Source organism: Aythya ferina, assembly GCF_964211825.1.
Source record: "Aythya ferina genome assembly, chromosome: 1".
Lineage (NCBI taxonomy): Eukaryota > Metazoa > Chordata > Aves > Anseriformes > Anatidae > Aythya > Aythya ferina.
The window spans coordinates 110,698,806-110,712,452 of NC_140296.1; the positions used below are offsets into that span (position 1 = coordinate 110,698,806).

At 46.7% G+C, this 13,647-nt stretch overlaps 1 protein-coding gene across 4 annotated transcripts in view; it reads right to left on the reverse strand.

Annotated features, from left to right (window-relative positions):
* ILDR2 (immunoglobulin like domain containing receptor 2) overlaps window positions 1-13,647 on the reverse strand; it is a 34,704-nt gene that overhangs the window by 2,504 nt on the left and 18,553 nt on the right. For 2 of the 4 annotated variants that reach the window (XM_084506287.1, XM_084506289.1), the window contains 5 exons: window positions 10,017-10,163; window positions 9,098-9,274; window positions 3,761-3,874; window positions 1,933-2,143; window positions 326-1,004 (listed from right to left, as the gene is read on the reverse strand). In XM_084506287.1, coding sequence (XP_084362413.1) covers window positions 326-1,004; window positions 1,933-2,143; window positions 3,761-3,874; window positions 9,098-9,274; window positions 10,017-10,163 — 1,328 coding nt within the window. Of the gene's footprint in view, window positions 1-325; window positions 1,005-1,932; window positions 2,144-3,760; window positions 3,878-9,097; window positions 9,275-10,016; window positions 10,164-13,647 lie in introns of all 4 variants that reach the window. The other 2 variants (XM_084506288.1, XM_084506286.1) reach the window with 1 other exon arrangement.

A 13,647-nucleotide genomic window follows, 5' to 3' on the forward strand; every position in this document is an offset into this window, starting at 1 on the left:
ATCAGCCCTCACGAGCCCTGACTGGAGCAGGATGTTTCCCACTTGCTGGCATTCTGGGTGACAGATGCCTTTGGTGTGCATGGCACATGAGCCCAGGGCCATGGGCACACACCCACAGGCATCTGTCACCTCACCCCTTTCATAATGATCCCGCTGAGGTCTCTCGCAGGGTTCCTCATGCTATCTGGGGTTCCCCACACTCTGACTCCATCCACACGCTGCCCTCTCCTGGAGAGCCCCCTGCTCCTAAACTCTGCTTTGTGACCCCCGCCTGGCGGCTGACGCCTCAGCGTATCTGGATCAGGAGCACCAGACATGGCCTCACTGTTTTCTTGGGCTCCTTTTTCCTCTTCTTGTCAGAGGCGTTGAGGTAGGCCTGCTCCCTGGCCCGGTACGAAGGGCCTCGGCTCAGCTCCCTCTCGCTGTAGGGAGGCAGGGTGTCCTCCCCATCCTCCTGGTCAGATGACGGTGACTGCTGCGACTGCTGCTGCGACGGCTCGGGCTTGTAGGTAGAGGGTGGTGACCAGGCATAATACGTTCCCCCTCCTCTCTGGCTGGGCTGCGAGCTCAGCTTTGAGGGGGTTTCACAACGGTCACCGCTTTCATCGTAGCTCCGGGATTTCCTCTCCAGGACGCTGCTGAGGTAGGAGTGATCGTATTTCTGGCTCCCTCCGGGCGTCCGGCTCACCAGCCGGGGCAGGTGCTTCTCCTCGTGGGCCCGTCTGCGGGGCGGGCTGTACGACCAGCCCCGATCCGAGTCCGTCAGCGGCTCTCGGTTCCCCCTGCTGCGCTTGGTGTAGTACTCCTCCAGGGAGCTGTCCTGGTGGTGCAGCCCTCCGCCACGCGACTCCGAGCGCTCGAAACGCCGAGTCTCCTGGCTGTCCGCCCGCCGGGCCCGTTGGCTGTAGGACTCCGCGAAGGCTGCCAGCTCGTCCATGGAGACGGCCGGCACTCCCACAGAGAAGCTCTTACGGGACAGCATCTCGGATTTGGATCTCTGCTGGCTGGAGGAGGAAAAAGGTAGGGTTAGAGGCCAGGATTCAGCTGCACTCATCCCCTCGGCAGCCTTCAGAGACAATGGAGGGAAACAGGCGCTCCTGGGACATGAATCATCTGACCTGTTTTCATCCCCTTCTGTAGGAAGAGATGTATCACATCCTAGAAAAGCCTACTTCTCTCTGCTGCCTGTAAGGGCTGCCTAGTGTGGAGAGCTCAGATTCTACAAGCCTAATGTTACCCAGAGATTAACCCCGGGATGCACCTTCCTTGTCCTCCGCTATGCAGGGCTGAAATTTCTTTCTTCCCTTAGCCCCAGCACTTGTAGGTCTATGTCCTGCTGGGAAAACCCAAGAACCTAGCTACAGAAGCTCACAGGAGGGCAATTATGAAGCAGGTTTAAAGGGAGTGAACTGGCACAAGAGCCCAGTATTGAGGGAAATAAATCCCTGCCATTGATTTTGGGGGACAAGGCTGCTGGTATGAAGGAAGAAGCATCTCTTCTAGGTGCCAAAGTGCTGGTCCTTTAGATCTGGAATACAGGTCTTGGCACACCAAAGCACCAGGGTGCGATTCCTTACACAGTGCACCAGCACTGAGAATTGCCTGAGGCATCAGGTACAGATTTCAATGAAGCACTTTGAGAAGGCGACTTTGTTTCTTATCTATCTCACTTTGCCATCCTACCTGGAATGGTGTCAGTACCTAGCACTGCCCAGCTGGGGAGGCTCCAGCAGACCTGTACGAATCAGATCAATTCTGTCCTCATCTAAGACATCTTCCATCTCCACCTTTCTCTCCAGCTGCAACCCCTCCATCCTACTAGGCTGGACCAGAGCAGTAGGACATGGAGAAGAGCTACCAGTATATCTGTCCCTTCTCCTTAACTTATTACTTTGGCAGGTACAGTAACCTCCCAGACACAGCACTCCTCACCTGTGCCGGAAACTGTCCCTCTCATCTCTGTAATCAGAGACAGCCTGTGACCTTGACGTGCTTCCCCCGCCAATCACTCCTGCCCAGTACTCAGCATCCCCATCCAGGTCTCCTGCCGGAGGCAGAGGTTTCCTCCGCGCCTGGCGGTACGGCTGTCGGAAGTTCACGTCGTCCTCATGCAAGGAGCTGAGTTCAGAGATGGTGTTGTTATCTGAAGGGGAGGATGCAGAAAAGAAATGAGATAGGCATCACCTAGTATCATATGGGAGAGAAGAGAGGACCGGAAGGCTGTGGAAAGCCTGGCTGCAGATTTCTCAGACAGAAGCTGAGCTGCCCTCCATTAAAAAAAAAAAATCAAAATGGAACCCAAGGTCCAAACCCTTGTGTGATCCTGCCTGAGACTCCTGGGGCTCAGTTTGGACACATAGCTGGTGTTGGACCTACAGGTCTTCTGAACTGTTAACCAGTAGCCAGATGGGATATTCTAAGGGTATCTCAACTGGCATCACATGCTTGTGTTCGGACAACAAAGTTCAGTCTTTGTGCAGAAATCCCCCCTCAGCCCTGCTTCACTAGCACGTGTGAGCTCAACACCCTCACGAGGTGGGCACTGTGCTTGGTGGTGCATCATCCCAGCAATTGTGCCACCTCCCCCTTTCCTGGTGTGAGACAAGCTGGCTCTGAATTTGGCCTGACTTGCTTAGTTAAAACAAAAACAACCCCCTCAAAAAAAAAATAAAAAAAAGTAAGAGACTGTCTGAATCACTGTCAGTCTCTACCCTGTCAAGCACATTGACATCTGGAGGCCTGACATACCAATCTGGAGAGGTCTTTTTATAGTAAATCTTGTGGGTGGAGAAGACAGTGTGCTCAGCAATGACTGTTTTAGAAGTACATATAATTTCTTAGTTATGCCTAATCAGTACAGAGCCTTGATGTAATGTCATTCCCTAAAACCCCTACCTTCATTGATTTGCAGGATCTCACGTGTCTGTTTTAAAAGAGCCTCTGCCAGTGCCTAAGATGGGCTAGCTCTGCATCAGTTGCATGCTGCACGGAGGAACCAAGCCCCCCAGCCTGCTGTTGTACTCAGAACAGCTAGAGGACAAACACCAGCACTGCAGGCCCTCCTCGTGCACATAAACTGTCCCACCACTGCACCTCTGTCTCCTAATGCAGGAAGATCCTCGCTACGGTTTGTACTGACACCCATTAAACACCCCTTCAGTCTTTATTTAGGAAAATAAAGCCTGCAAGAGGCTATAGGCAGACAGTGAGGAGTTCCATGCAGAAGCTCCTTTCTGAGCTTGCATCATGCCCCTCCCTTTCACTTGGCAGTGTCTGACTGCCAAGCCATCAGAGCTGCTGCTCATAGCGCCTCTGATCTTATGTTGACCAGTGTCACCAAACCTCCTGGCAATCTCCTTGCTTCCTGAATCTTTCTTGTAGTCCCTATTGCAGGGCAATAACCACTCCAAACTACCTTTATGTATCATTCGAACCATACCGAGGACACCGCAGCACACAAAACAGACCTGGCTTTTCAGACCATGATGATCCAAAAGTTCAATTGCCCAAGCAGCCAATTTTCATGATAGTCTGAGTCTCCCACACCTTGTTCAGTCTAATGAAGAATGATTATTAGGTGACCAGTAACTCTTTAAAATCAGAACACAACTGTAGATTCCTAAGATCCAGATTTTATCCATCCCAAGATTAATATCCTAGAGGCTAGCTTGAATACAAAGCCAGTGAACCTTTAGCTATGAATTTGCAGGGTATTTTTCAGGTCAGTGAAAAACAAAATCAAACCATTCTCATTCCTCACATCGTTCTCGCATCCTCCTAGCTGGGTCAAACTGAGCCAGTTCTTTCTCGACATAGTACAGCACCTTCATGGAGTCCCTTTCCTTGTCAGTCTGGATCCTGTACCCTTTGCGCACTGCTGGGGAGAAACAAAAAGAAAAGGATTTAGAGGAATTTAAGTTTGAGGAGACTTTCAGACAACATTGCTTCTACAGTTGAGCTCACATTTGCAGGCAGGTAGGCTGCATCTTCCAAAACAGTGAGTCAGTCCTTGCTTCAGAAGAAACTTGTCTCTAAGGTGGGATGTGAAGTTGTGAGCAGCTGCATCGTTTAGGAAGTTTGCAGCAACAGCAAAAAAAGGCTTGGAAATGCCCAATCTGTACAGCCAAATGCATCAAGTGGTGACACTGCCATAGTGATTCCACCTCCTACAGAGGATGGCAGGGAGAAAGGTAGAAGTCGCTTCCCCTTTCTTAGCGCTACTGAAAGGATTTGTCATGGTATGGGAAAAGCAGTGCCAGAAGATCAGGCTTCCTCTACGCAGCAGAGGCTGTGAGCTCCCAGGCTGCAGGGGAAGCAGGTGGCTGAGCATGTGGGAGCTGTCACTCTGCAGGAGCGCTCCACACACCCCAGCCCTACAAATTCTGCTCACACAGGTTGAAAAGCATGTGGCAGGAGATGCTCCAGAACACGGAAGGAAACATAGAAAGTCCCACAAAGCACATCGCACTGAGATCTATACCAAATCCAATAATGGGGCCAATCAGGTCACTGGGTAACTGTGAAACTGCTTGCTCTGGCACTCTTTACATGCCGCATTTTACAGAAAAGGTAGGTTTCACACAGGCATTAGGTGCTTGACTCCACTTGCGGGGGAAGTCTGGACAGCTTTTTTGGCTTTATCACCTTCCTGTGTATAGAAGAGAAGCTCCTACACACCCAGAGCCTCAGCAGGTCTAATTCTGGCAGGCTGGCTCCATGCATGCTTTATGTGCTAAGCCTATGAATAGCCCGGCTACCTCAAGGCCAGTCTACAGTCAGCAAGCAAAGAACTCCACCTATTAGGACTCTGAGGAAAATAAGGCTTCTATAGCAGATTGTTTAAGAAATGTCTCAGCCTGGGGCTATTCGAAGATTGACAGAAACACAGGTCTCAGTCCCAAGGAGCTAACCCTGAAACTCAGCCTCATTAGAGCACTGCTGTAAGGATGAGTCGCTTATCGCTAACCTGTCTGCCTTGCACGGGGTTAGTGTGTTCCCCTGTGTGAAAACTGCAGCATTGCACGAGCCCTCCTCTTGACACACTATTTTAAAAAATACTTGGACGGTGGTAGTGAGCCAACCTCTTCCTTCTGTTTTATCCCATACCCCGATACATCAGTACCTAACATATGGGTTTGGTAGTACGTTGCATAGTATGCAGTGTGGGCTGAACAAGGACTTGGCAGAGGTATTCTTAGGCACCTTCTGTCCTAAACTGCTGCGCTTGTGCCTGTGCACGATGAAATAACCATGCTCTGCCTCAGAAATGGCTGTGCCATAGAAATTGGTGGAACAATTCCTGTAATAATCCTGCAAATTGCTTCAGGAGGAAGTGCTTTACTGTGGATTTTAAATGTGTGTATGTAAATAAACAGATCTTGAAATATTGCCTAGTGTATTTGTATTTGGGAAAGGTATTAGGTGTTAAAATGTAGTACAGGTCTCTCACAGTCCTGCTTTCAACACGTCTCCAGGACAAATCCAGATAGCTCACCTGATGGCAGTCTAGAGTTTCACAGTTGTTTATCATCACCATAAATATGTGTACAATGATTGTAAATGCACACCATGACTTACAGAACACAAGGAACCCTGCCTCTGCCTTCCAAACTGGAAGACCAGCATGTCTCTCCAGGTCAGGTTGCTGCTACAAAGAGGAGCTGGACTGACTGGCGGCAGAAGTGGTGACTCCTGCTGCACTGACACAGCACGAGCAACAGCACTGCAAGTTCTCCGCTTTGCCTCACCATCACAGTTGACCTCTGGTCTGATACACTGCCAGCAAAGAGTCATCTCGCTGTTCTTCCTTCCAATGCATCTCCTAGGAGCTCAGCTGAGCCACCACCTCATTTTTACACAGGCCAACAACCAAACATTTGCTGGAAATGACTCTGACCTACTGATAGTCTTTGGGGAACTTGAGCAGGCAGCTTCCAGATTCTGTCGCACAAGAACCACTAATCATGCTGAGGCTGTGCCAAGTATCTATTTGGGCAACATCTTCAGCTACTGGAACTGATGGGAGAATTAGCTAGGCTTCATGCTAGCTTCATGCTTGACTTGCTATTGCAGCTATGTATCAAAAGGAAAGTGACTTTCTTGGGTAATTCTGTAAGCATCCAGAAATTAACTTTGGAATTAAATCTGCAAAGATGACTGTGAGCAGCCCATAAAAAGGCTTTTCCATTACAGATAAGGCATATTTTGTCTCTACATTTATTTATTAAATACTTCCGGCAATGATATTGAATGCTCAACTTATTAAATCTCTTTATTATTCCTTTGTGTGAGATTCAAAGATATTATTGCTTCCTCCTCATACCCTTCTTCATCCATAAATTGCCAAAATCCTTTAATAAGGTCTGCATATTTTTAGACCCATCTCAATTATAAGGAAATGAAGATGCAAAGATGTTAAGCACTTGTCCAGAACCATTCCATTAAGTCAAAGGGAATGGAACATTCTTCCCTGTTAGAGCATATTTTCTTCTCCTCAACAGTTCATAAATTTCTAATGCTTAATTTGTGTAACTATGGACACTTTTTTTATTCTTCTGTGGGTGGAACCAAGTCAGACAAAACTGTAAACTGTTTCCCTCCCCAGAAAGGACAGCACTACTATTTTTTTCAGGCAAGTGTGGTTAGGAAGCAAGTGATTTGTCATCCTTTTCTTTTTTTTTTTTAACTTTCTATACTGGAGGTCTGGAGTTCAGCTCTCAAATTAAAAGCTTCCCTGTGCGCATGGTTTAGGGAATCTATGCCAGAGTCTCCAGGTAACCACTGCATTTAAAATAGAGAGCATACATCCTAAATTATGTGTTGCCAGCAGTCCTAAATACGAAAACTGAACGTTCGTTTTTATTTCCTGCTCAGCCCTAAGTTCAGGACCGAGTTCCTAAGCTTCACTGGAGCTTTGTCACATGGCGTTTATGTAACTGTAGGCAAATTTTTTTAATATTCTCGTGCCTTAGTTTGCTCACTAGATCACCTCACAGGGGTCAGCTACAAGCACACAAGCTAACTAGGGCAAAGGCTGTGCTTTCTAGACTGGCAGCCAGGATTACAGAATCCTCCAGTCTCCATCCCCTAGCGCTTCTGATCCTATTGACCATTTTTAAACGAACTAGACAGAAGTTTTTGGTATCAAAGATAGCAAGTTTTTACAAGTTTCAGATCAGACCTACAATAGCTGTGTGGAGGATGCAGAGACCATAATTAGTGCTCCTTCTGAGCAAAGACCTTCATTATCCATTCAACTATTATCTGTTTTGTTTAGCTTGCTGTCTGGCCAAACAGCAAATAAGCAGCTTGGAAGAGCCATGTAACGTGTTCTCTCCTCTACTGCATGTAATTAGGGGATATTCTGGAATGATAACGGAGCTTAAGAGACAAGGAAGAGAGCGCAGGGCATCAACCTCCGTTAGCTTCTCAGTTCAAGGAACACCTTCTTTGTGTGGACCCTGCACAACAGAAGCATGATTCAGGCTAAGGGCTTGTCCATATTATTACAATAAATATTATTAAAAAAAAAAAAAAAAAAAAAAGCTTAAGAACCTGTGTTGCCTCTCCACAACAGTTAAAACTCACTATAGTAATAGTTTTACTTGCAATATGTAGTATTGCCTGTCAAATACTGAGTTGAAGGTTTAAGTCTTGACGGTTTGATTCAGATTATATAATAAATGCATTTTTTCCATGTAATAACCATGGATGCTAAGAGCCATTCCATTTGGTTTCTAAACACATCCAGTTTTTATTCAGCATTTGTGCTCTGCTAGTAAAGCACAGCAGAGACAAGCACTGGGTTTGTGATTTGACTCTTAAAAAATCCCTAAGGTTCCCACAGCCAACACTGTGTTCTACAAGCAGTGACATTTTGCGCAAGAGAAAAAAAAAATAAGCACTGCGGCTTGTCATTCATCATTTTCTGACAAAGATTTTTGAATTGGGTACATTCTGCTTTGGATCAGTGACTGATTTATTTCCTATTTCAAAATGCACCATTCCAGAGCTCTGTTTTGATTTTGGTGGAAAAAAAAAAAAAAAAAAGTATGACTTGAATGAAAATACTTCTAGTAATTCTGGAAAGGTTAATATATTGACTGGAGCAGGGGAAGAATGTGGAAGGTTATTCCAAAAGCTTAATTATTTGAGTAGGCTACTTGGTTGTGGAACTTTTTGGAACTGTCTTATCAACACACTGTCACGAGTAAATTTAACAATTGACAATTAGTGCAGAGCTTTCAAATCAGACATGTGGCTGGATCAAGGGCTAACATACTGTGTCAGTTTGGTGACTATCTTGGTAAGTCACTGCTGCTGCTGCAGTATGTTTGAGTTCAGGCAGACACTCTGGCCCTGAAATGCTTCTAGGATGTGGCTAAATAGCCATCCTCTTCTTCCTTGAAGGCAACTTCCTTTACAGCAGGAGTGACCCTCACTGAGACAGAGGCACCATACCCATATTCTCTCTGTCTGACATTGATCTGTAACTACCTTCCAGTTAGAAGCCTTTTACCACTCACATTTCATAAATGGGAAGGCTGAACAAGCCAAGCGACCTACTGACTTCTGTAAGGTATGGGAGGGGATCCAGCTGCAAATGCTGTTGGGCAGAAATGACAAGGGAGCACGTACCTGCGCTCAAATTGCTACAGGGACAGTAAAACATGCTGCAGCAAAAACTGCTGCCGGAGGGGAAGCAATGCTCTACAAAGAGCAGCAAAAGCAGTTTACCAAGACAGAGCAGCTTGCAAGGCATCGGCTCTAAGGGGAAAACAGCCACTGCCTCTGCTCTCCTGCAACCACCTTCATTCATCCTTTTCTCTCCTGCAAGCAAAGGTTTAGAAAGGGGCCCAGAGCATGAACCTGGCCTCTGATTCTCTGCCGGCCTAATTCAGTACCCCAAACAAACACTTTGCTGATGGCACTAGAGAAGTTGGCCCACATGGCCCTACGGGATGCAAATGTCATTGTCAGCACCAGGATTAAAACGCAGTTCGTCTGTGTTTATCCTGTTCAAAGATGCTTGTCCCTCCCATTCCCAGCCCTGCTCCCAGGAAGAAGACTGAATGCTGTGCTTGGCACTGCAAATTACCATTTTGGCTTCCTCCAGTGGCGTCGCTTGGGGCTAAGGGAGGTGGGTGTGACTTGTCCATCAGCACAGCAGGAGATGGGACACCAGCCACAGGGACGCTGGGGATGTAGTATGGACCTGGCATGGAGGAGACCGCAGGAGGGTACCCTGCCTTTGCTGCCTTGCCTGCTACGTACACTGAAAAAGAAAAAACAGCAGTCAGCATCACACCAGCCTCCCCCAGACCCACACGGCTTGTGGCAGAAACCTGCACATCGCTGACATTGGTGACAACCCAGCAGGAGACCACTGGACAAGTGAAATGACAGGGGCCGATATGAATTTCTCTAAGCCTCAAATAGCCATGAGGGGAGTTTTAAAAGTGCTCACAGCACATTGTGTGAACGCTCCAAGATGCCCAACATCTGGAAGATACCTGGCATGTTAGAGCCAGCATTTCTGCTGCCACAACTTAGTGGCAGTTCAGCTTTAACAATAACTCAAGCTGCAGGGATGAGGCTCATGAAGCTTGACAGATCTGCCTGAGCCTGACCAGGAACCTTGCTGGGTTGCAAGGATTTTGCAGTGTTGCAGAGGGCAGCTGCTTCGCACTGTTGGGAAGAAACCTCCCAAGATGCTTTTAGCTCTGCCCCCGCAACACTCACTGACATGACAGCAACTTTGGAAGGGGAGCGTGACACTTTGGAGAAGCAGACACAGCTGCCAAGGCAGGGAGGCCTCGGAGAATTACATTTGTAATTAACTTTGAGCGCTCAAGCATTGAGCAATAGGTCAGATGCTTCACTCCCCGAGAACTAGTTCTTGAGTCAAGCAGAGTGCTCAGGGCAAAGGAAGCAACACTAGCACATTCTCCTCCTGTTCTGCCAGGGAGCAGAAGAGCTAAAGGAGATCCGTGCCAGGCCTGGACGGGGTCACTCACGTGCCCGGGGACAGCAGCAGGACTCAGGACAGCAGGGGCAGCGGACATAACAACAGCAGCTGTGTGGGCAGCACTGGCACCAGCAGATCCCCACCAGGAGGAAGAACAGGAACGCGCCCAGGATCACCAGGCCCACAAAGACCCACTCTGGAAAACACGGGGAGAAAAAGAGATAGTTACAGGATTGCACATCGCTGGCGAAGCGAACAACAGCAACATCATCCCTGTGGAGAGCACAGGGGCAGAATAGATGGTGGGGCTTTGTATAGAAATGGACTCCCTCCTGGTTTAGGACCATGTCAAAGCAGAAATGGCACATGGTAGTGAGAAACAGAGCTACCAAAATGTGGTCCCTTCTCAGCCTCTCTGGCTGGCTCAGAGGCAAGCAGCATGGAGGCAAGAGCTCTGATTCTCCCCACGGAAACCCTTCGTCCCATGGCAGTCCTGTACAAATGCTGCAGGACATGCCCTATTAGCATTTGGGTCTCATTAAAGACTCATTCTTCTCAGCCATGTTCATGCCCTGCTTATGTGTTTGTTCCCTACCCATATTCCAGTTTTAATGGGACAAACGACGGTGAAAAGCAGGCTATAAATAGCCCAGTAAATGAGCCAGGCCTGCCCCTTCACAACTAGGCCCACGCACACAATTATTCTTTTGAATGTGCTGAACGAACATCCTATTCAGGCGCTGCAGCCAGCCAGGAAACCTAACAACCACTTTTTCTTTTTTTTTTTAATTTTCGCTGAAGCCTCAGATGTAGTCTGTACAAGTGACAGGGCAAAAGGGACGGTCCACAAAAACCGTGATGGGGCTGTAATGGGCTATATTTACATTGCATGGAAAGGGGAGCTAGGAAAGGTCCCTAACACTCTGCTGCCAGGAAATCTGTAGCAGCAGCAGCAGCAGCCAAGGTGAGAGCAGGTGCCCTGCCTGCCATGGGGCAGCTCTCAGCCCTTCACTTCACCAGGGATGGTGGGCACATGGGTGCACATGTTGCCACATGGCAGTTTCCTGGATCAAGGGAATGGTCAGCAAAAACATCTGGACCAAGAAATTTCAAGACTTTGAATGCAGAGGAAGCCTGGAGTTGGTTTTACATCAGAGAGATGTACCAGCCTATCTGGAACTCAGCCCACTGGTGAGGGAAAACCTGTGGGGACACCAGAGGTCCCCAGGTGGTTCTTCAACCACCTTGGAAAGATGGCAAGAAGGCAAAGAAAGAAGCGGTGGGGCTGCTTAGCAGTGGGGTGGGGTTTACACCATGAAAAGCATCAGCAGCGGGCCAATCTTTCTGAACTGAAGTCAAGCATTCTCTACGTGGCCTCCTGGCACAATGGGATTTGGGCTGCAGAAGGGTTGGTACAAGAGCTGCAATGCAAGGATGGAATGACACTAAGTGAGATGAAAAGTTGACGAAAAGGTTGCTCAGCTTGGAACAACCAAAATACAATTATTTCTAGTTCTTAATAAAACACACAAAAAAAAAGAGAGATCTCATTTTTGATTCATCCACAGCATTCTGTTTGAGCAGAAGCAGAATTCTTTTCTTTGTTAGCATTTTCCTTCACTCTTCTACAAATAATTGTCTTTTGTAAATGCAATTTTTAATTTCAAACTTACGAACGTCAGTGAAAGATCTGGCATTTACAAATCAAAACACTTCATTTCAGAAGTGTAAAGTGAAACATTTTATGTTTTTTGAATATTTTATTTCTCTCTTGGCTGAAACAGATGAATTTCATTTAAACTTGCAGATAATTTTGGTCCTTGTGGAATATTTTTTGGTGAAGTTACTCTATGTTGAGAAAAACTCAGCTAATGAATAAGGAAATAGCTGGAGGGAAGCATTCATGAATGGAAAAGTAACAGCTGATAGGAAATTGTTAATACAGTTCTTCAGGTACCAGTTCTAGGAGCCATCTTGTTTAACGTTTGCGTGAATGACCTTGACACAGAAGATAAGAATGCATTAATGCAACTTAAGGGGAAGAGGTAGGGAAGCATTACCAACAAAGATGAAGACTGGTATATCTATCTTACAGAAAGGGCAAGTTGTCCTTGGGCAGGCCTACAATAAGAAACATGTAACACAACATATATATGCTGAATTTCAGGGTGTGCGGCAATACTTCCAGGGTCACATGTTCAAGGATCAAGAACAGTTTCTGCTGTGAACAGGACTTCATTTCTTGAAAGCAACCAAAAAATAAAGGACACGCTATACTATTCCATCACAGGACAAGTGTAACCACTTGGGCTTTACAGCAACAAAAATTTTGATTGTAATCATGTGCCCCACAAAGGAGGAATTTCCAGTAGTGTGAAGGAATGCCTTCATACAAGGCCTCCAAGTAACTTCATCTGAAGTTACTGACATTATACAACCCTGATCATCTTTGTACAAGAAAAGATGGATTCAGGCTGCAGCTCATGCAAAGCAGGGATTCAAGAGTGAAGAACGGATTCGACAGCCTGCCTTGTACAGAGAGAGCAGAAGGTTGCTGCATTAGCCTATCATAGACAAGGCTGTGAGCAGACATAGTCGCTGCCTGGAAATACGCGAGGAGCATGAATGCTAAGGGGAAAAGCAGTTATTATAGTTAAGGGCCCTAAATAAATGAGCATAAACAGGCTATGAGTAATGTAGAGGGAAGCTAGAAGCAGCACATCAAAGAAGGCAATCTGATGTGAGAGAGAAAGGTCAAAACCAGGCTACTTTTAAGTTTTTTTATTATTTTTTTTAAGTTTGCTAAGCTTATGAAAAGCATGAAATAACATGGTGCTTGGGATAGCATGTAAGACAGTAAGCCGGACTTCTTTCCCTGTACTTCTGAAATCTACGCCACTCTGAGCAGGGCAGAAGCTTTCTTCTGTCACGTTCTTGTCATGAAATATTACTGCCTGATGGAAGTGGCCAGCCACAGCTATGCAATGCAGCTCAGGTGTCAGGTCTCCAGAGCTGTTAGTGAACTGTTCACTAATAAAGGATAAAAGCCTGGTAGAGGAAAAAAACAAACAGCAAGTCCACTGTAAGTGTACTTGTGGTCCTTCTGAACATGTTCTAGGAGTATAAAAAGAGATCAGGTTAGTATATATGTTACGTGTTACTCAGCACCAGGAGAAAACATCTGAAATCCATATCCCAGTCACAGGGATGATTTGATCTCGCAGAGTTAGACCATTTGCTTCTGTGATTAGGTTAAAACAACAGCAGAAGAGCTCACTGGGTCCTCCGGAATGCACAAAACTGGGAGTTCAACCAGTTTTAGCTGCACTTCCCTAATCCTCGCCCTGCTACAACAGCCATTACCTTTTCTCACTGCCCTTCCAGATACAACTGTGTAACCCTGAGGTGTAAACCTTTACCAAGCTGAAACGCTATGAACTTCACTGTCTGAAAACTAGGGGTTTGTGCTTGCAAGAGTATCTGATTTTGTTAATTCAGGTAACAGGTAATGCAGGTGATGTGTGGTCTGTCACTGCCTTTTATACTTTATTTTTTATACGTATGCAGTGGGGGTACCAGAAAGCTACCTGGCCAACATACAGGAATTGTACAGCCATTCAATAGGACTGTAAATAGTGGGGCAAAAAAGGCATTAGGCAACAGAGAATCAATCTCTGTCT